This window comes from Urocampus carinirostris, chromosome 7 (assembly GCF_059441175.1).
Source record: "Urocampus carinirostris isolate Australia breed hairy pipefish chromosome 7, RoL_Ucar_1.0, whole genome shotgun sequence".
Lineage (NCBI taxonomy): Eukaryota > Metazoa > Chordata > Actinopteri > Syngnathiformes > Syngnathidae > Urocampus > Urocampus carinirostris.
Window position 1 is genome coordinate 33,003,157 of NC_142355.1, and position 23,014 is coordinate 33,026,170.

A 23,014-nucleotide genomic window follows, 5' to 3' on the forward strand; every position below is an offset into this window, starting at 1 on the left:
TTCGCCACATCATTTCTGTTTACAAAAAAAACAGACTCGTAAAATGATTTCCAATATGGCCTTTAACCTCTGTGCATAGCTAGCATTAGCCCATAATATGTATTGATAAAAACTGTCATCGCCCCCTTTGGATCCAAATATATTTAGCCTGTAGTAACCGATTCAAACGAGGATGGAACCGATGAAAACTAAATGGCAGACGTTCGTAGGCTGTTCAAGTTCAACCTCAAAATAAACGTGCGTAACGCCACTCGTGATTCAGGTTGTTAAATGCATTATTTCAAATGTCTTGTTCCAGTGTCCCCAAAAATGCTTTTTTCTTCTTGTAGTTTTTTTACCGAATTGCAAACTGTGAGTTGATCTTGACAGCCCGGCAACTCTTTGATTTATTTTTACGCACGCAAGTGTGCACAATCATCGATTTCACTTGTGGAAAGAGAAGTCGAACATTTACAACTCTTTAAAAATGTCTAAAAAATGGCCGAACTAAAAAACACGGTTGCAGAGGTCTAATAGCTGTGAACTGGTCTCCAAATAGCCACTTTTGGAAACGCCTGAACAGGAAAATCATCCTATAATTGTCACGGTTGCCATGGCACCCAATTGGCCCCGCCCGTGTGTCACTGTTACCATGGCGCCCAATCGGCCCTGCTCGTGTGGCGCCAGCTGCAGCTTGTTGGCAGATTGGCTCCCTGTCAGTATTTAAACTCTGTCCTGTCAGTCCCCTTTTGTCGGTCCATCTGCGAATCTCCGTTTTTACACGGCAAGCCCTTTTTCGCCTGTCCTGTGTTTTTGCTCCTGTTTTTTTCCTGCTACGACTTGTTTTGATCTCGACCACGTTTTCGCTCTTCTGACCCGTTTTTTTCCGTTCCCGACACCGCCATCGCTCGCCACGGAAGTCCCACTTCCGCGTCTGAGCACCCTACTCCCCGCGACCAGCGATCTCCGGATCGTGTGTGCAGTCCTTTCCCTTCTCCCCAATAAAACTGTGAGAAACGTTACACGAGTGGGTCCTGTCTCCGTTCTGGTCCTTACATTAATAAGTCATTTTATGTAAATGAGAAATGTAATTGTCTATTTGTTTTCTTTACTGACTTATAATGATCTGCATTTATATAGCAGACCCAAAGCGCTTTTCAATGTGCTTCACACTTACCCATTCACACACACACTTGCACACCGATAGCAGCGGCAGCCATGCAAGGCAACTACCTGCATTAGATCCCAAGGAGCCGGGAATCGAACCTGTGACCTCCTAATCCCAAGGCGAGCCCTTTACCTCCTGAGCTACTAGAAACAAAACGCCGTTTCTTTCCTGCACCCGACAAACGAACTTTTAGCACAATGGCGCCCCCATTAAAACGCCAAAACGCTAACGACCGCAGCACGTCTTTATGCGGGGACGTCAGCGCCCTAGATGAATTTCTCTTTGATGGGCGGTGAGGAACGTCGCCATTGTGCGCTAAAACGACAGCCATTTATCACAAACGACAAAGACTCACGACTCCGCTTGATGAATCGTCTCCCGATTCTCCGAAGGCATCTTGGAGACCTTATCGTTTTCTGCAAAATCTAGTTTTTTTTAAGTGCCGCTTGCTTTCTAGCCGTCGCTCAATTTTATGAGGAAGGAGACGTTTTTGCACAGAAATGGGCGGCTGGCCCGCGTCGAAAACACGACCACGGCTATAAAAGACAAAGATTCAGATTGAATGTAGTGCTCAGTGGATGAATGATGGTTCTGAAGTGACTGGGATTTCTCCATTTTTACCCAGGGGACTCTTGAATCCATTCCGAAAGCGGAAAAACGGTGCACACAGTAGAACCCTGAGATAAGATATTAATCCAAGGTGAAATTGGGGTATGGCGGGTATAGAGGCCTATGGCCGTGTTTCTCAACGGGTGGGTCGAAACCCAAAAGCGGGACCTATCTTTAGTGGGCTGCCAAGAAGGAGAAAAACAGAGGGTCAATTGCACTCCTTAACAAAAGATGACGATAATGCCCGGCTCGAGAGGAGAAAACGGTCTCTTACCCTCTCACTCTCTATATTTACTTCTTATTGTTTTCTCTCTCTTCTTTCTCTTTCTGTGTTTTATCCTTTCTCTCTTTCTTTATTCCTTTTCTATTATCTCTTTTTATCTGTCTTTTTGTCCCTCATTTTTCCCCATCTTTTTCTTTATCTCTTGCTTTGACTGTTTTTTGATTTTTTTCTTCTCTTTGTTCTCTTTTTCCCTCCTCCCTCTTGCTTTCTCCATTTTCCTCCATTTTTTCTCTCATCTCACTCTCTTTATTTCTCTCCCTCTTTCTCTGTCTTTGTCTTCTTTTTCTCTTTCTTCTTATCTTTCTTTCTTGCTTTTCCTTTTTTCCTTTTGTCCATTTTGTCTTGCTGTTCTAACGCTTTTTCTTTTTTGTCTCTTTTTTATTGCTTTTTCACTGTCTTTGTCTCATTTTTTCTCTCTTTCTCTTTTACTTACTCTCCTTCCTTTTCTCCCTTTCTAACACTTTCTCTCTTTCCCACTCTCTCTCTCAGTCACTCTCTTTTTCTTTCTTACTTTCTTTCTCTCTTTCTTTCTCTCCTTCTCTCTTTCTCTCTTTCTTTCTTTCTTTCTTTCTTTCTTTCTTTCTTTCCTTCTATCTTTCTCTCTTTCAATCTTTTTCATACATCTCTATTTGTCTCCTGCTTTGTATGTGTTTTTGTTCTCTTTTTCTCTCAATTTCTCTCTCTTTTTCTATCTCTGTGCCTCCTTACTTCTGCTTACATTCTCTTCCTTTTCTTCACATTTTTTTCTTCTCTCTCTCTCTCTCTCTCTCTCTCTTTTTTTTTCCTTTCTCTCTTTCTCTGTGTCTTTTTAATCTATCTTTGCTCCTGAGAGTTTTGTTTCAGGACTTGGCCCCTGTGCTGAAACAAGTTTGACATCCTTCTTGCATGATGTCTACCAATAGCAGACAGGCATCTTAGAGACCTATGAGGCATGTAACACTCACAAACACAGCAAAGTTGGAATTTTTGTACATTTTAGGGCAAATGAAATAGCTTTATTGTTGATGTCTTATAGCGGGGTGAATGCCATAACTAGGGGGCCAAAGAAAAACATTGTATTCCACATTGTAAAGGGAAAACTTTGTTAACAAAGTACGCAGTAACTCGTTTTTTTTCTTAATATTCAAAGACATAATTATGTCTTTTAGCAGTGTCTGAAATAACGTGCATCTTTTACGTCGGGTGTACAACTTATAAAACATGTCGGCCCGGGTGGCCGACAACTTTTTCAAGAAAGAAAAAAATAAATCTTTCGTTTTTATTTTTTATTTTTTTTCAAATCAAACGTTTGCTTTATTCCGATTTCAAAATGTTCGTTCGGTTTGGAAACTTCTGATTTTCGGTTCTTTTGGCAATTATCATACTCAGCAGCCAATCAGAAGCCTGCATCGAATAACTTCCTGCTTCCGGACTCTCCCGAGCATTATAATGTTGCGTATTTCCATATCATTTTCCAAAGAAGACGCACAGAGAACACCAGAAAAATGGAGAAGTCGTTAGGAATCAATCCAAAACTTGAGCCCCAGAAAAAATATTCAAAAGAAACTAACAAAATTGATGACGCTACTAAACGTTAACGCATGTTAATAGCATCGTGGAAAGAGGAGTTCCCGTGGCTTGTAGCAAACATTGCATGAATGAAGATGAGTAAATACTGATGGCAGATGGAAAACAGCAATGTCATACACATGCAATGAATGTTATGGGTAGATTTATGATCACCTTAATTTTAAAGTGTTCTGTTATATATTCTGATTATCATTCCTTAAAACTTTGCAACAATGTTTTTTTTTTGTGATTAGTCGTCTTCTTGTGTTTCAAGTTGTGAAAAATGGGGCAGGGAACTTTATGGCTGTTAGCGGACACCAGGGCAGACAACTCTGAATAGTTGTCTGCCCTGGTGTCCGCTAACTTTTTGTCAGTTTCAGACACTGCTTTTGCCCTTGCGAGCAATTTAAAGTCCCCGTAAATACAGTACTGCACTTTATCCTATTTCACTCCCTTAACTAGAGCTTCCATAAATCAGCCCACCATACAGATGCAATCACTCCACTCCAAAACGCCAAACCCATCGAGTCCTTTTCCACCTTTTGTGTTCGGAAACATGGGCCAAGAATGCTCGGCAGGACCCTAATAGCGTCTTAATTAGCCAAGTATGCTGTAAATGAGAGCCAGGCCGAATAGTGGGAATACTTGAGGAGCGCCCGTTTGTTAGGAGTCCATCTGTAAGGCATTTAAGGCCCCTCTGCTTTGCAATCAGGGGCTTCTAGCGGGGAGAGGGATTGTCCTTCAGTGTGTGTGTTTGTACGCAAGAGCCCTCCCACTCCTAGCGCCGCGCCAGGCCTTGAACGCGAGGTCCTAGTAAACACGCACCGGCTCGTATACTGTACGTATTTAGATTTGACGAGCGAGTGGATACTCCAACTGGCGGGAAATAAACAAATGCTAAAGACTCTCACGGATATGTTGAGCCCTTGAGGGGCAACCGATACGACGATGGGAAAAAAGAGAGAAAGTACGATGTGTTTTTCGTTCGACTTGATTTCGAATTTAAGGGAGCTGCTTCGATTGGATGGGAGTGGACTGCATTCCATCCCAGTTAAGATCATGCTGATGGATTCATATTCAAGATATATATATATATATTCCTGACTCTTTCTGGGAGTCATTAGGTGACCAAACCCCCCAATTCCAACCCCTAATGCCTAGCGCCAAGCAGGGAGGCAATGAGTACCAATGTTGTAAGTCTTAAGTATGACCCAGCCGAGTCTTGAACCAGCAACCTCCCAGTCTCGGAGCGGGCGCCCAACCCCCAAGGCCACCGAGCTGGTCTCAAGACATATGACCTGTGAATATTTTGGCTTTTCACATCCTGTTTGATTTCAATTGTGAAGGACTCGATTCAAAAGGTTTGGAGTTGACTGGATTCCATCCAAGTTAAGGGGACAGTGTTTATTATTTAGCGCCCCCTTGAGGTAAAAAAAAACTGTTTAGAAAAAAAACTATTGATTTAAAACTTAAGCTAAAATTCCTGAAATATCGTATAAACCTAGAAAATACTCATTGGTCAGCTAAAATGAGCTGACATGTTTGTCCCTTTCTTGCTGCTTTTGAGACGCAAAATCCTCAAAAGGGTTGGGCAAAAATATGGGGGAAAAAATTGCATGGTTCAGTCACTTTGAGTCTCCATACTTTGTAATCATCATTGTGCTTTGTGGCATTCATTTCCAGTTACACTTCATAATACAGTGAGTTCTAGTGAGCAAATATAACACATTGTCTCTTTAGGCTATTGCTAATGGGTTGAAATTTAATGCACACGACTTATAGATATTTCACATTTTAAAGGGATTCTCACATTATACCAGATTTAAATTGTGAGGGAGCTGCTTCGATTGGATGGGAGTTGACTGCATTCCGTCCCAGTTAAGAAAGTGCTACTGGGTTGAAATTTAAGACACATAACTTGTGAATACTTTGGCTTTCAAAAAGCTTCTCAGAATTAATGTTAGTTTCTATCTTGTATTTTTTAATCATTTATTTTTTACTTAAGACAAACTTTCCAGGAAATGATCTGTCAAATGGTTCGGATTTCTTTTTTTTAACTGCTGTTCGTAAGTTGCTTCAGTGCTATATTTTCTATGTTTAAGGTTTGTATGAGTAAGTTTAAGGCTTGCATAAGTGACCTATATTTTTTTGTACTAAAAAAATAAACATTTCATAAAATAATATGCTCTATAAAGTTGAGTTTAGCTTACTTTTGGAAAATGGGCTTCAAGAGTTTGGCGACTTCCTCCTTTGTGGTACAAAAAAAGCGATCCAACCATTTTCTCAAACGCATCAAGCTTTCTTATTCCACTTTCATTTCAAAAGAAACGGCTCGCCTCTTCTTTACACTTCACACGAACCATATTGAATGGATGCGCGAGATATTAAACGATAAAATGTCAACACGCACTGGAGATACAGTGTGGAATGTATACACACGAACTAGGAAGAGGAAGCAGATTTCTTCTTCCGGGTGGATGCTGGGCGACCTCTCACAGCGCCACACGCTGGAAGCGGCGGAATGAAGCACTATTGTAATGTCCTCTACTCAGAAAAATGTGCACAATACAAAATCTAACTTAGAGCAATGTCTGGATATTTTTCGAAATCCCGGAAAAAAATGTTCGCATCTACCGTTTTTTGTAAGTCGAATGCACGTAATTAGCTCAGCGTCTGTGTTTACGTTACGTCACTCAGGAACAATGCTTTCGCAAACTGATTTTCCGTTATGACATTGAACGAGTTCAAAGGATGACCCTCTGTGTGCGGTCTGTCACCCATAGTTTTCCAGAGTTAATTTGAAAAACAACCAAGCTTTTTTTTGTGTAATTATTCCCTTTTCATACAACTATCCGGCATTGTACAGACTGCGCGACGCATCAGGTGCACGGGCGACACTTTCTCCTCATCATGAGCACAAAGGCCACTTCAGCCCCTCGTTCCCTCCCCTCATTGTTTCAGCTCAAAGGCTTCATGGCAAATGGCCACTTTTTCAGTTGCACGCCTCAATTCCTAAATGCCTGCCCCCTAGCCCTCCCTTCTTCAAGCTCCTTCCATTCCCATCACCTCTTTGCCATGAGAGCATCCTGCCAGTTGTTGTGATGTGTTTTGATATATGCGTGTGTTTGGCCATAGCGTACGCAGCGGGGAGCCGGGCGAACCAGGCCCTTCTAAACAAAGAGAGGAAACTTGGCAAAGGAAACGCACACATTCGCATACAAACTGGAATCCTGGAACGCGCCGTCGCTACCCGGCAGACAAGCACATACAGAACCTTCCCGGCACGTCTAGACTTGCTCTTCCACAATTCCGGGAAGCAACCACCTTGCACTTCCTCCCGTTTGTACGCATTTCGAATCCAGCCTTTTCCCGTGCTTTGCTTTGTTTGGCACGATGCGTTTTGCACGTTTCTGGCAACGAGAGCGTTCGATGCCGCCGGCCTGCAAAGGAGGTTGTTGTCCGACAATCACAATGTGGTGTGAGCGACCCTTTTCGTGATCCTATAAACGCAGACACAGAAGAGGATTTTAGAAAAGGATTTATTTTGAAAAAATGAGTCGGCATCGAATGATGTGCGGCAACAAAACAATGAAATTTAGAATTTAAAGACAGCAAGGCTACGCTATCAGAAGGCTGACGACACATCCCTGCTCCCCAATGTTGAAACTAGCTCTAAATGAACAAAACATGGAAGGAAAAGACACCGGTTGTGCTGGAGCTCAAACTATCTCTAACCAAACAAAACATGAAATTAAAATGGGGGATGTGTTGCAATACCAATAACATGCAAGAGAGAGAACGCAGGGAACATACTCATGCATGAACAGGAAAAACTCCAAAACATTCCAACACCAACCAATTCTAACAGAACTAAACATGAAAATGGGTGACACAAGAAACATTCTCACATAAAAACGGGAGTGCTGTGAAATATAATAGGCATTCTAACTTTACCTGAACAAAAAAAAAACATGCACAACACCGAATATGTTGAGACACAATCTAGCTCTAACATAACAAAACATGAAAGGGCGCGGCACAAGAAACATTCCTGCACAGCACATGGACACAACCACAGCGAGGGGACCATGAAATACATAATGCCGACATAATAAACAACTAACAAAAAATGTGAAAAAAAGACATCGCCGAATATATCAGGGCACTAACAAGCTCTAACTGAACAAAATGTGAAAGGAAAGGTGAAATTAAGACAGGGTCAGACATATTTCTACAGGTTGATGGATTTAAACCTAACTTAAAAAGTAGAACAATAACCGTTTCAAGATATTTTAACTTAAGTTCACGTTGAAGCTGCTTCAACATGGAAGTTACAGATTTAAAAAAAAAAAACAGTTAACTTTTTGAAATGGGTTTAACTCAAGATTTAAAGGTTCAACCTAATAACTCTTGCATTATGACCATGAAGCTTTTTTGACTCTTGTTAAACTTTAAAGCTGCTCAAAATTTGGAGTAAACAGCAAAAAGTTAAACCCTATCAAAATATTTTAACTTTTGAGTTAAAGCATTGATGATGTTTTAACTCTCGTGCTATACGTTTAAAGCTGCTTTAACTTTTGAGTTAATGCAGCTTTAAATGTTGAAATCGAAATGTAAACCTCTCCTACATGTATTAACTCGTAAGGTAACCGTTTAGGCTTTTTAACCCTTGACTCTAATCTTGAAGGTAGTTCGACCCTTAAGTTAAATCTTTATAGCTGCTTTAATTTGATCATTATAGGTTGGCCAAATATATTAACTCTTGAGTTAAAACATTGAGCGATTTGAACCCTTAAGCTAAAGCTTTAAAGCTGCTTTAATTTGATGGTTACACGTTTTCTAAATATATTAAGTAATGAGTCAATGCATATTTAAAGATTTAAGTCCAAAGTTAAACTGTTCCAAATATTTTAACTCTTGAGTTAAAATTTTGAAGCTGTTTTAACTATTGCGGTAAACCTTTAAAGCTGCTTTCACTTCTGAGTGAATGCAGCTTTAAAGGTTTTAAGTCAAAAGTGAAACCATTCTAAATATATTAACTCATGAGTTAAGCGTTTAAAATATGAGATAAAAAGTTGAGCTATTTTAACCCATAAGTTAAAGCTTTAAATCTGCTTTAATATGATTGTTACAGGTTTTCTAAATATATTTAGTCTCGAGTGAATGCATTTTTAAAGGTTTAAGTCCAAAATTAAATCTAAATATTTTAATTCAAGTTATGTTTACTTGTGACACCCTTAATAACAGTTAGTCTCAAAGGGCTGCACAGACCACAGACTATTGCAAACTACAGACTATTACACCATCACTGATCCAAAACCTACATAAGGGCAAGGAAAAACTCAAAAATATGATTAAGTTGTTTTAACTCTACCTTTAACTCAAATTTTAAAGCAGCTTCAAAATGTTAACAGCATTTTTAATACAGGTTTGTTCAAACTACTCAGAATGCTGGCGCTTTTTTAAACTTATTTTACTGAGTGGAATAAATACCAACTCAAGCATGCCATTTATTTATTTTTTCAAGGGGACACCTTTCACTGGATTTCCTTCTTTGAAGGTACTGGAAAAATTGCCCTCGAAAGTGCTTGAAAAGTGCTTGAATGTGGCCATGAAAAAGGTGAGGGAACCCTTCACTCACTCAAAGTGCTTTATGAAATTATTAAGTAATAATAAGACAATTCAATCCACTACTTGATTGACATCTGGAAAGTCAAACATTTACAACTCTTTCAAAATGTCAAGCAAATTGGCCAAAGAAAAAGAAAGCAAAGAACAGTTAATAGGTGGATATTTAAAAAAAAAAAAAGTCTGTAGATAATTTAGGGATATTGTGAGCTCGTGGAATTTTTAAAAACTGTTATCACCTATAGTTTATCTCGCGGAATCGAACCTGTTCTTCGTCCCGTCGCGGCGACGCCACCGAGCATCAGATAGCGTGCAGCCCCGGGCTTGTAAATCACAGTAGGGCAGCTTGCCCGGCAGAGGACGCAGCCCCTGGCGGCTTCCAGAAGGCCTTTTTGGCTCCCGGCCGCCTCCTCTTAGCGCCACTCTCTAATTTCAGAGCCGGGCCCTTGCCCACTACTGTGTCTCCACCGCATCGCCGAAAGCCAGAGACGGGTAGTCTGCGCGTCTGCTAGTCTTTGCGGCTTTTTTGTTTGCCTTTTGTCGTCCCCTCCCCCGCACTTTCCCCGGCCGCTTTCGGTCTCTTGTTGTCAGAGCCTGCACATTCTCATTTGAGAGTCGGATCGTAGGCCTGCAGTCTTGCATCATCTAAATCAAGAGTCTCCGAAGTGGTGCCCCCCTCCCAATAGGTCACCAGTGCTGCGTCATTGTGATATTGTTGTAAAAAAAAATATATATATTTGGTGAATGAGTCTATTTAACCATATTTTTAATCATTAACCTGGTAATAATGCAGTTAAAAAAATAGTAAATTGTTATTTTAGAAATTCAATGAATAAATTCCAGTTCATGGGCTTCATGGACAAAAAGAAATCTATTCACGTATTTATGATTATTTTTGAGAAATTCATTTGAGGAGAATAGAATGAGAATCGGTGCACGTATTAAACATTCGTATTCAATGGCATTTGTCTTTTTATTGATTTATTTTACAGGAAATACAACAAACTGAATTCATATGTATGGGTTTTAGGAAGCGTATGGGCAAAAAAAATGCAGAATTTTTGCTAGCTATCTGGCTACCTTTATAGCTTTGTAGCTAGCTATCTTTACATTTGTAGCTTTTTACATTTTTGCACGCTATCTAGCTAACATTTTTTTTTAATTTTGGCCTCCTTTCTAGCTAGCTATCTTTAACTTTCTAGCTGGCTATTAAGATGACTTCTACTCTTTCAGATAATCAAGTCAAGTCAAGTCATTGTCAGGACCAGAACGGAAACAGGACCCAACGTGGTAACATTTACCACAAGTTTTATTGAAGGAAAGAGGAAAGATCCGGTGTTCGCTGAGCGCAGGAAGCAAGTCGCTTTCGTACTCTGATTGTGATCCGAACACAGAAGTGGATCTTCCCTAGCGAGCGATGGCGGTGTCAGGGACGGAAAAACTGGTCGGTAGCCGGGACTGGGAGAGCAAAGTGTAGTCGGAGTCGGAAACAAGTCGTAAGCCAGGACGGGAGAGTAGACGTAGTCGGGATCAAAAATGGGTCATAAGCTGGGACGGGAGAGCAGACGTGGTTAGGATCAAAACAGGTCGTAGCCGAAGACAAACGGGAGCAAAAACGGGGCAGGCGGGAGTCAGGGTTGAAAAAGGCTTGCCTTGTATACACAGAGTTTCTCAGACGGACTGACAACAGGGGATTGACAGGACTGGGTTCAAATAGTGACAGGGAGCAAATCAGAACCCGGGGCGGTTGGCGCCAAACGAGCAGTCAGTAATCATGATAGTCATGTTTATTTGTGACGCCCCTAATCACAAAGAATCTCAAAGGGCTGCACAGACCACAGATTATTGCAAACCAGAGACTATTATGACACCATCCCCTCATCTAAAACCGACATGAGGGCAAGGAAAAACTCAAAAACCTCAACATGAGGAAAATGATAGATAGCTATCTAGCTCCATTTCACCACTACAATTAATTTAACATGATGACCACAAGAGGGCACTCGAAGACCACTCTTAATGATTCTCAACGGCAGAACAGTTACCATATGATGTATCATCTCATCTCATCTCGTCAGCTGCACCGCTTATCCTCAGTAAGGTCGCGCGGGTGCTGGAGCCCGTCCCAGCAATCATCGGGCATTGGGCAGGGGACACCCTGAACTGGTTGCCAGTCGCAGGGCACACAGGGACAGACAATTCGCTCGCTCATTCACACCTAGGGACAATTCGGACCGGCCAATTCACCTGAAATGCATGTTTTTGGAATGTGGGAGGAAACCGGAGTGCCCGGAAGAAGCCCACGCAAGCACGGGGAGAACATACAAACTCCGCACAGGAAGTCCGGTAGCTGGATTTGAACCCACGCAGGAGGTTCCCACGACCTCAGAACTGTGCCGCACACGCGCTAACCACTGCGCGCCGTGCTGCCGTTGTTTGTTTTCCATGGTTTCCTTCTCTAGCCACTTATGTTAGCCTCTTGGCTGCAGGCAATGGCTCGCCACTATTGTTTTGTTTGCTGCTTCGTCCTTAAGTTTTACTCGCCTTCTGCAGCTGAATCCCTTGATTCAGGCATTTGGTGCTTGTCATCTTGGAATTTTGTTTCTACCGGTTCCTTCTCTAGTCACTCACGTTAACCACTTGGCTGCAGGCTATGGCTCTCCACTATTGTTTTTCTTTGCTGCTTCGTCATTAAGTGTCACCCACCTTCTGCCGCTGAATCCTTTGATTCAGGCATTTGGTCCTAATCATCTTGGAATTTTGTTTCCACCGGTTCCTTCTCTAGTCACGCACGTTAACCACTTGGCTGCAGGCTTTGGCTTGCCACTATTGTTTTGTTTGCTGCCTTATCCTTAAATGTCACTCACCTTCCACAGCTGAATCTCTTGATTCAGGCATTTGGTGCTTCTCATCTTGGAATTTTGTTTCCACCGTTTCCTTCTCTAGTCACTCACGTTAACCACTTGGCTGCAGGCTATAGCTCGCCACTATTGTTTTTGTTTGCTGCCTCGTCCTTAAGTGTCACTCACCTTCCACAGATGAATCCCTTGATTCAGGCATTTGGTATTTGTCGTCTTAGAATTTTGTTTCCATCTGTTCCTTCTCTAGTCACGCACGTTAACTACTTGGCTGCAGGCTATGGCTCGCTGCTCTCCACTTTTGTGATTGTTAGCTTCATCCTTGAGTTTAACTTGACTTCCACAGCTGAATGTCGCAGAATTCCGTAATTTGGGGTCCCTTCGGTTGACAAATTGAATATTTTATTGGGCTTTTAGCTTTTTAAATAAACTAATTGACAGGTGATTAAGAGAATAAACACATTTGGAACACATGTGTTTACTCTTTCCTTCATTTTCAAGCCATCTTTGTTAACATAATAATATGTATCTCAAATTTGTGATCTCAAGTTCCTGATCTTAGAATGGCCACAAGAGGGCTTCCTATCATCAGCCGCCATGACGTCACCGAGAGAAACAATACCAATATTGATACCTGGCATTGATACAGGAGAGCTGATGTGATTTGTGATCCGTATTTTCTGGCTTTGACTTGTGCTGCAAATGCCAGATTGTTAAATAAGTGTAGCTTCTTGCTTTTTTTGCTAACCAGCCACTACAGAAAAATTGTGTTTCTGTCATTTACGTGCAAAGTTACGAATGCAACTGTGTAAAAAGCTGACGTTTTGTATTTGCGTGGGTGTGTATGTGCATGTGCTTGTGTATTTGCACCTGACCTAGCCTATTTACTCAACACCACGTCTCCCATCACCTCCCATCTGCTTCCATGTCAGCATTTCTTGTAAGCGCTTGTCCGTGTTTTGTTTTCTTTCTACTCGATAAGTGGATAACGATTTTTCTTCTTCTTTTTTTTGCACCGTGTCCGTGCTTCACCCCCACCAAGAGCAATTTCAAGTGACACTCTCCGCAATTGTGTGCTATTACCTTTGAGGTCGACTCGGCCAGGCTGCATGGCAGCAATTTAGACGGGTGGATATTAAGTTATCAGCTGTGTTTTTTCTTCGTTTGTTGTTTTTTTACTTAAATTGGTTAATGGTCTGGAAATGTAAACTATGCCAAAGCAGATCAGTCAATGTTAGCCTGTTTAACCGCTTTAACTGCTACGAAGCAAAGTCTTGTGTTCTCTATGTCACCAGTCTCTGAAATATGTCACATATCATTGGAAAGCTTCTACTTTTGGGATTCTAGCTATGCCATTTCAAAATCGACTCGTCACCGAAAACATCAGTCTGAAACAATATACTCTATAAGACTGGATAGTTCACCATTAAGTCCCCTGGTAGTTAGTTGATTGAGGAATTCCCCGCTAACATGGAGTAGTTACATCCCGGACCATCCAATGAATCCAATGGTGCAAATTATTCACTCCAAAACACAAGATTAAAAAATAAATACCGCTAAAAGCATTTCTGCATCATTGGAGGTTCCTTGTTGCAATCCGTCTGTTTTGCCAAATCATTCCTGTTTACAAAAAAACAGACTAGTAAAATTATTTCCTATATGTCAGTTAACCTATGACCTTTTGATTGACATCTCATCTAATTGCTGGCTTTTTTACAGTCCACTGCTCATATTAGCCTATTAGGGCCAGTATTGATAAAAGGGAGATTGCCTTCTTTAGATCCGAATATCTTTAGCCACTAGTAACCAGTTCAAATTATGCTTAACGCATTGGTTAGCCAATGAAATTCCGAAAAGAACGATACGCAGATATCCAAAGTGTATTGATGTTAGGCCCCAAAATAAACATAAAACATTATTATGTGTAAGTGTGCAAAATTGACATCTGGAGAGTGAAGTCAAACATTTCCAACTCTTTCAAATCGTCAAACAAATTGACCAAAGAAAAAAGAAAACAAAGAACAGTTAACAGGTGGATATTTGTTTTAAAAAAAGGTCTGTGAGAGAGAAGCCAAAATATATATATATATATATATATATATATATATATATATATATATATATATATACCATCCATTATCTGCACAGCTTATCCTCACCTTGACCTCAGAACTGTGCAGCAGATGCACTATATATATATTTTTTAATTAATGTATATATATATATATATATATATATATATATATATATGTATATATATATATATATATATATATATATGTATATATATATATATATATATATATATATATATATATATATATGGGAAGCACGGCGGCGCAGTGGTTAGCGCTTGTGCGGCACAGCTCAAGTCGTGGGAACCTGACGTGGGTTCAAATCCAGCCCCAGACTTCCTGTGGACATGGTCCAAAAATTTGTATGTATGTTCTCCCCGTGCTTGCGTGGGTTTCCTCCGGGCACTCCGGTTTCCTCCCACGTTCCAAAAACATGCATTTCAGGTGAATTGGCCGGTCCAAATTGTCCCTAGGTGTGAAAGAGCGAATGAGTTGTCTGTCCCTGTGTGCCCTGTGATTGGCAGGCAACCAGTTCAGGGTGTCCACTGCCCGGAGATGGCTGGGATGGGCTCCAGCCCCTCCGCGACCCTAATGAGAATAAGCGGTACGGCTGATGAGATGATATATATATATATATATATATATATATATATATATATATGAGGTATATTGTAGGTAATCCTAGACGATTGAACTATTGCAGACAAAGGACTAAAGAGCCTCCCAAGTTCATGGCCTGCCCCTGGTCTGCGTCATCTAACCTGAAGACCTTCAGTGAGATGATACCATACCAAAAGCTCCCTGGCTTCAGCGTCCGTGAGAAGATAAACCACAGTGGCGTATCTAATCTGAAGGCATTATCTGGCAGACTCCAGCCTCCCCTCTTTGGGCTCCTCGACAGTCCTCCTCTTGGTGTGAACGAGGCGATAGGACTCGACAGTCAGGGCGGCTTCCCTCCTTTTTTTCGCCTCCCCCGCCTCCCGAAGCTACACTATTTATCTGCTTGGCTTATCGAGCCGACCGGCGCGCAGACACGGCCCGGCCTCCCACTTCCTCGCCGGTGAGTCACGGACGGGGGCCGTGTCAAGATCACCCTGGCTGTCTCGCACCTTATCTGCCGGCCTCTCACAACAAGGACACCGAGGGGGGTCGTGTTTTTTTTCTTGTCGGGTCGCATGGAGAGTAGTTGAATTACAATTGTCATTGATAACAACGTAGTCAACATTGTTTGCAACGGGATTCGCCATGGTACTCTCGAATAAACACATAATAAAGACTTAAAAGAGAACAATGAGAATGTCAGCATTGACAGGGAACAATATTCCCACTGTAGTGCTTGGAGACTCTCCCCAGTTTTTCTCTATCTATCTATCTACCTTGGTCATATCCCTCAAGAGGCGTGACCGTCAGCAAGACAAACACGTATACAAAAACAAAGAAAATAAAAAAGGGAAAAAGTAGCAAAAAACACACACAAAAATTTTTGGACCATGTCCAACTCAAAAGCCCAAACACCCAGACGAAGTTAAGCACCTCGGCACCCATGTTGGTCATGCGTTCGTCCCTCCATATGAAACGGGACACAAAGAAGTGGCCATGTCACTCGGGTCAGGGTGACACAACAGACTTCTGTTCAACAGCAGGGCCCGTCAGCTTTCACTGGTTTACGCCTGCCGCATCATACAGGTGCCCAGCCCATCTTTTAGAAATTAAATCCCTTAGCAATTAAATAGTGCATCGTAACAGCATTGCAATGAAGAGTAGTGCAATAATAATATTTCCGCCAAGTAGGAATCTTATACATAATAGCGTCATAATTATTCCATTTACTTAGCTGCACACACGCCATCCCCCCATTATGGTCGTGCTTAAAATCTTACCTCAAGGCTGAAAGTTGCGGACCAAATTTCTTTCTGGTTGGTTAGGGCTCGCTCACTTTGAATTTTTCCAACAATGTATTTCCTTGTTTAACGGCCATTGGCGCAATCCTTTAGGTAAACTCCCGCCCCCTATGTTTGTGAAAGCGGTAATGTTTCTCTAGGCCTTCTGGAATCCAAATTTGAACCGACTCGGGATCTTATTGGCTAAATCTAAAGTTTCCTTCTTACTCGTTCCGTCTCATGAGGGCCTGCACATCCTCGACTGCAAGCCTCTGGGTAGATTTCTGAGCCTGGCAATAAGTAAAGACTTATATGTGATTGGCTAGATGTTTAAGTATGAAAACACATCTGGAAACAATGTAACCAGGGGTAAAGCAATGACAGATCATTTGGAATGATTTAATAAGTACTGATGGATAAAATATAATTAACATCACGTGATTTAGATATTTTTAACGCCAGCAGCGAAAGCCTTGCAGGCCCCTACGGCCCATCACTGGTTTCCCTTATCAGGGATATTCTGGTGCCGCAAAGCACTGTGGGATTTGTAGTACAGAGACAAACGATGCACACAAATTCTCGCTTATGTGCTAAAATGCCTCATGTGTATTTGTTGATTTCTCCGGGACTTTTCGATTTGTGTACCTTCCCTCATGGTGAAAATGCCACTGGTGCATCCGTCTGCTGTATATATAGTAGATTTTACATTCGTATCCATCCATTTATAGAGTAAGGCTATGCTGTTTGCGAACCGTGCAAGTGCATCTAGATAACACAAGGGTGGCATTAAAGGAGCTCACATTTCGGGTGTATTAAAACAAGCGTTAGAAAACCTTTCATTAAAAAAGATTAACTTTATTTATAAATTAAAAAAATATCTAATCTTATAATTGACCTTGAATCTGCGAGTGTCCGTCTGCCCCCAGCCCATGACCTAATACGTATAATGTAACTTGTGCCCAAGAGGTAGTTTTCACACAATTCTTGTGATTGTCCTGAAAATTGTGAGAATAGAAACTATGAGGCCTTCAGGGGCTTTAAAGAAACATGGTGACTTTAACTGCCGTAAGCTGAAAAAAGGTGATTAATGGAAGTGTGCGCTTTGGGGTTGAAGGTCATTGTTGTAGGTCTTAGAGGTCACACCCACCAGTCAGCTTAGGAGGGTCGTCTCATTATACAGGTAATATATATATATATATATATGTAAAATTTATAAAAAATCATTCAAGTCCCACACCCAACTGTATACAACTCCTACTCGTGCGTGGTTGGCAAAAAATTATTGACTTGCAATACATATAATTGGATACAACTGTGGCATACTTTCTGTGGAAGAAGAAACAAAAATGGAAATGTCCCACATAAATCAACCAATACACATAAGGCTTTATAAAGAATAATCCAAAGTTTGTGTGTATTGTTTCTCTCTGTACTACAAATCCCACTGTGCTTTGCGGCATCAAAATATCCCAGACGGGGGAAACAGTGTGTGGGCAGTAAAGTGCTCGGAATAATTGTGTGTGCTATGTGTGGAAATTCCTTTAACCCAAACCCTGTAAGACATTGATATAACAAAATATAAAATAACAGATTTTAACTACTTACATGGTTTTATGGGCTTATATGCAAGTATATACAGTACTTGAAGATCTTTAGGTATGGAAAACTATATTCTACTATATTTGCTTTAAACTGCTCAATCCTTTCATTCGGTACATTTAAGCCTTTTATTTTGATTTTTTTAATTGGGTCACAGATTGTCATTAGGGTAGAACGGTGGCTCCTCCTGTCCGCAATATGTACCCGAGACCTATTTTTGTACCCACAATTTTTGAAATTGTCCTGAAAAAAATGTGAAAATCCAAGCAAAGATGCCTTCAGGATCTTAAAAGAAACACAGAGACTTTGAGCGCCATAAGCCGAACCGAAATGTAGCGCTTGGAAAAAAGGTGATTAATGGAAGTGTGCGCTTTGGGGTTGAAGGTCATTGTAGTAGGTCTTAGAGGTCACGCCCACCAGTCCGCTAGAGAGGGTCATCCCAGTAGGGCCTTTTGTGTGTTCTTGTGCGGGGGAGGCGCTCCTCCACTTGCCTCACTCACCACCTTGACATTGTAACCAATTCGGCAGTTTCAGCCAAAGACGCCTCCTTCTCCCATAAAGTTTCATAAAGGTGTGGGGGGGGTGCTGATTGTTGACTCGCACCACTGTGGGAATGCATATGCTTGCTGCGTGCGACTATGGCCACGCCCCCGGGAGGCGGGGCGGACCAGCCGGGTTGACCGACGTTGGCATGACAACACGGCAGATGGCCGCCAAAAAAAAAAAAACGCCTCTCAGAAGTCACGCGAGCTTGGCTTCGGCGCGGCCTAATTAAGTTTTTTTTCTCAAACACTCATTTTCATCAGCAAAATTTAAGGGATTATTTATTATTTACTCAATTTTGATGGGGAAAACTACACCAAAGAACATCTTTGTCAACAAATGAGTAGAGAGTAAAAATCGTTTTTTAAAATATTGTATGTGATGCCACTTATTGTTTTCTTTGTTTCCCTCTTTAGCCACTTGGCTACAGGTTATGGCTTGCTTCTAAACACTATTGTTATTCTTATCTGCTCCTTCCTCATCCTTCAGAGCTTCCCCCTTTTTTCCACTGTTGTCTTTTCTAGCCACTCGTATTTGTCACTTGGCTAAAGGCCATGACTTGCCACTAGCTGCTATTGTTAATTTTAGCCGTTACTGCCTTATATTTATACAGATCTTCCACTTTTCCCCACTGCCTTCTTCTTGACCCACTCACTTAGCTGCTGGCTGAGGCTCACCGCTATTGTTATTATTAGCTGCTCCAGCTTGGTCCTTCAGGTCTCACACTTTTCTCCTCCAGTTTCCTTCTCTAGCCACTCTCATTAGCTACTTAGCTGCAGACAGTAATTTGCCACTAAGCTCTGTTGTTATTTTTGGCTGCCCCTGCATCGACCTTCAGATTTTCCACTTTTTTCCATTGTTTTCTTCTCTAGCTGCTCATGTTAATCGATTTGCTAAAGGCTATGACTAACCACTAGCCACTGTTTTTTGTTTGCTGCTTCTGCTTCGTACTTCAGATATTCCACTGTTTTCTTCTCTAGCCACGCCTGTTCGTTACTTGGCTGAAGTCTATTAGCTGCTGTTGTTTTTGTTAACTACTTCATACTTTAACTCGCACTTTAATCCCACAGTTTCCTTCTCTAGCTACTCTTCTTAGCCACTTGGCTGAGGGTTATGGTTCACTGCTAGCCACTACTGTTATTGTTTTCCGCTCCAGATTTCTTCCCACGCCCCATTCATTCCTATTACGGGAATCCTTTTTTTTTCTTATAATATGGAAAAGATTTCTAGTCAGTCCTTGTTTTTCTGTTTTTCCCCCCTTACAGTTTTTATTTTGTTGCACCAAGTAATTCAACGACAAAGATATTCAGAATGCACTCATCGAATTTAATCAGAAAGAAACATGTTTGTAAATATTCCATTGAGTATGAATCTAAAAATGCACAAAATATATATTATTTGCCATAAATGATCGTAAATGTCCTCCGGTCTGTGGATCAATCTCCTGTTCTTTTACTTAAGGTCTTGATATAGGACACTGGGTTTGCCGCTATTTGCTATTGTTAATTTGAGCTTCTCCCTTTTTGTTCTTCAATGTCACTCGCCTCCCACAGCTGGTCATGCAAGCAAATGTCACAGAGTCCCGTGATCTTTAACCCTTTTAAAAAGTTTCCTTTTCTAGCCACTTATGTTTCCCTATTTGTTAAAAGCTGTGGTTCGCTACAAGGTGCTACTGTTAATGTTAGCTGCTCCTGCTTTGTTCTTCAGATCTTCCACTTTTTCCTCACTCACCTTGCACAGCTGGTCCTGCAAGCAAACGTCGTCACAAAGTTCCATGATTCTGGCATCTTAAAACTGTTTTCCTTTGTTTCTTCCTCGAACCATTTATGTTAGTTTTCTTCTCTAGCCACTCATGTTACTAGGCTGTGGGCTACAGCACGCCATTATACTTGGAGCGGAGTCCCTCAATTCAATTGTGCACTGCATATGCAGCGCCGAAGTGTGCATTTCGATGATGTTCAGTGAACGAAAGTAAAAGTGAAACTAAGCAAATTGGCACCGAAAACAAAATCAAATTCTGCAGATTTCAGGTTAAAAGATTTAGCCGAAAAGCAGAAAAAAGTTTGTAAAGCTCGTAAGGTATTGGCAAGAAGCAAAAATTACTTCTGACATGAGGTGGAAGGAGGAAGCCGCGTGTCTTTTTCTGCATGGGGACACAGAGGATGAAAATGTCTTAATTTGGAGTTAAACAGATAGTTTGGTAAGTATTGTCTGTATCCAAATAATTACTTGAGTAAAAGTAAGTGCATGCTGTGCAGATCCTCAAGCAAGGGGAGAAAAAAAAAACGGCGAGAGAGATGCTCGACCGGCCCAGCTTAATGATTGACATGTTAATCTCGGTTCGGCCCGGGCCCAAGATCTTACCTCTAACACGGGTGCAGGCTATGGCTTGCCACTAACAACTTAATAAACAGCCCTGCCGGTCACTAAAAGTTTAAACAATTTTTTTATGATGTATCGCCTAATCTAGCGCCCCTCCTGGCTAATTGAGTAATAAAACCAAATGGTTGGTCAAGTCATGTTTATTTGTATAGCCCTTGATCCCAAAGAGTCTGAAAGGGCTGCACAGACCACAGATGATTGCAAACTACAGACTATTATTACACCATCCCCTGATCTAAAATCTACATGAGGGCAAGGAAAAACTCAAAAACCTGAACATGAGGAAAATGAAGAATCCTTGAGAGGGGACCGCACATGAGGTCATCCCCCTTCCAGGATGACCAGGCTGCTATGGATATTGCAATAACAAATAATACACAGGTATTGTCAACATAAAATATAGGTTATTCGAATGCTATTGAAGATTGTTTTAAGCCTAGATTTAAACATGTCCACTGAAGTTGCAGATCGGATCTCAGGGGGAAAAGCATTCCACAGCACCGGGGCTCAAAGGGAGAACGCTCTCGAACCTGCGGATCTCTTCTTGGCTCTTGGGATCACTAGTAGACCAGCATTTTCAGAGCAAAGACTCCAGACAGGAACATAGGGTGAAATAAAATCTGAAAGATATGAGGGAGCAAGTCCATGCCTGATTTTGTATACTACCAGCAGAACATAAAAATCACATCTTAAGCTAACAGGGAGCCAAGGCAGGTTAGCTAAAATCGGGGTCATGTGATCAAACATTCTTGTCTTTGGTAAAAGCCTTGCTGCAGCATTTTGTATCAGCTGAAGGCTCTTGATTTTGGACTTTTGGAGTCTAAACAAAGTATAAATTGTCTGGAAATAGCCATACATTGCCTGGATCATTGTTAAACCTAAAAAAGAAATGATCATCGTATAATCAGGATAATTCTCTATTTTGTTTCTCTCCTTCCCCAAAAATATATACTTTCAAATTTTTTCTGCACATAAAGCATTCCAATCAGTGAAAAAAACCTATTTCGTGGCCTTAAAAACTAAGGCTGCCTACCCATTCCGGGCCCAGGGGCCTTGAGTTTGACCCCTACGATTCCAAGTCTTGCATATGGCCAATTTCTATCGAGCTGAATTCCCCTTTCTACAAGAACACCACAACATAACTCGTATAATCAGCGCGGAGGAGCCCTCTCGAGCTGGCGTCCGCCGACGGTTAGCTCTCGATAATTAGCCAGAAACCCGATACGTACTCCGCCCCGGAGATTACACAGTCCACCCGGCCAGCGTGCGCCCGCTGTCCCGCACTTTGTGAACGCGCGTGTTCATGTGTGTGTACCTGCACCCGTTTGTATATATTGCGACAGGCCTTGAGCTTAAGCGGTGCGTGTGTGCGTAATTCCCCCCTGTCAGCTGTTGCGCAACAGCGCACGCTGTTGCAAATGCCGTCTGACGGCTGTTGTCTGACACATCGACACACGCGTGACGCACCTGCCGCCTTTCGTCACGGCGCGACACGCAAATGCGCACCGACACGCAAAGCGCACACTTGCTTGCGCTATCTAAGCGTGTGTAGGTCAAGTCCAAGAGAATCAAAATTTGATCTCACCCCGGAACAAAGTTGTGTCTTCGCCATGTCACCAGTAGCTGAAATATGCCATGTATCCTTGGAAAGCTTAAAATCCTGGGATCCATCCATTATCTGCACCGCTTATCCTCAGTAAGGTCGCGGGAGTGATGGAGCCAATCCCAGATATCTTCAGGCAGTGGGCAGGGGACACCCTGAGCTGGTTGCCAGCCAATCAAAGGGCAGACAGGGACAGACAATTCGCTCGCTCATTCACACCTAGGGACAATTCAGACCGGCCAATTAACCAGACATGCATGTTTTTTGGAATGTGAGAGCAAACCGGAGTGCCCGGAGGAAACCCACTCAAGCACAAGGAGAACATGCAAACTTCACACAGGATGTTCGATTTCATGACCTCATAACTGTGCCGCACACGCCCTAACCACTGCGCCGCCGTGCTGCCCTTAGACAGGCCAATTAACCTGATATGCATGTTTTTGGAATGTGGGAGGCAGGCACCCGGAGAACATGCAAACTACACGGGGAGGTTGCGGCAGCTTGACTTGAACCCTGAACCTCTGCACTGTGGGGCTGCGCGCTATCCACCCATCCAAATATCCTTGGTTTTAAGACATAATATACTCATCACAGAAACATCACGATCAGTCTGAAATAGAGGTAAAACCTTGGGCCCAACTTTTTAAAATGTCAATTGTTAAGTCGGGCCGGCCAGGCTTCTCTCTCGCCATTTATTTTTTCTTTTGCTTTTTTTCTTCTCCGTTGAGGATCTGACCTTACTTATACTCAAGTAATATATCGATAAAGAAAATGCTTACCAAGTTCAACTCCAAATCACTTAATACAAAGACATTTTCATCCTCGGTGTTGGGGTAAAAGATGCGCCGCTTCCCCCTTC

The 23,014-nt window shown here is 41.9% G+C and overlaps 1 protein-coding gene across 5 annotated transcripts in view; it reads left to right on the plus strand.

Annotated features, from left to right (window-relative positions):
• kcnq1.2 (potassium voltage-gated channel, KQT-like subfamily, member 1.2) overlaps positions 1-23,014 on the plus strand; it is a 238,205-nt gene that overhangs the window by 164,086 nt on the left and 51,105 nt on the right. Inside the window, exon 20 of one of the 5 annotated variants that reach the window (XM_088340623.1) lies at positions 14,852-15,569. The exons of 3 other annotated variants lie outside the window; for them this stretch is intronic. In XM_088340623.1, the coding sequence (XP_088196749.1) occupies positions 14,852-14,863 (12 nt within the window). In that variant the 3' untranslated portion in view covers positions 14,864-15,569. Of the gene's footprint in view, positions 1-6,722; positions 6,814-14,851; positions 15,570-23,014 lie in introns of those variants that run through there. One more of the 5 variants, XM_088340622.1, reaches the window with a different exon arrangement.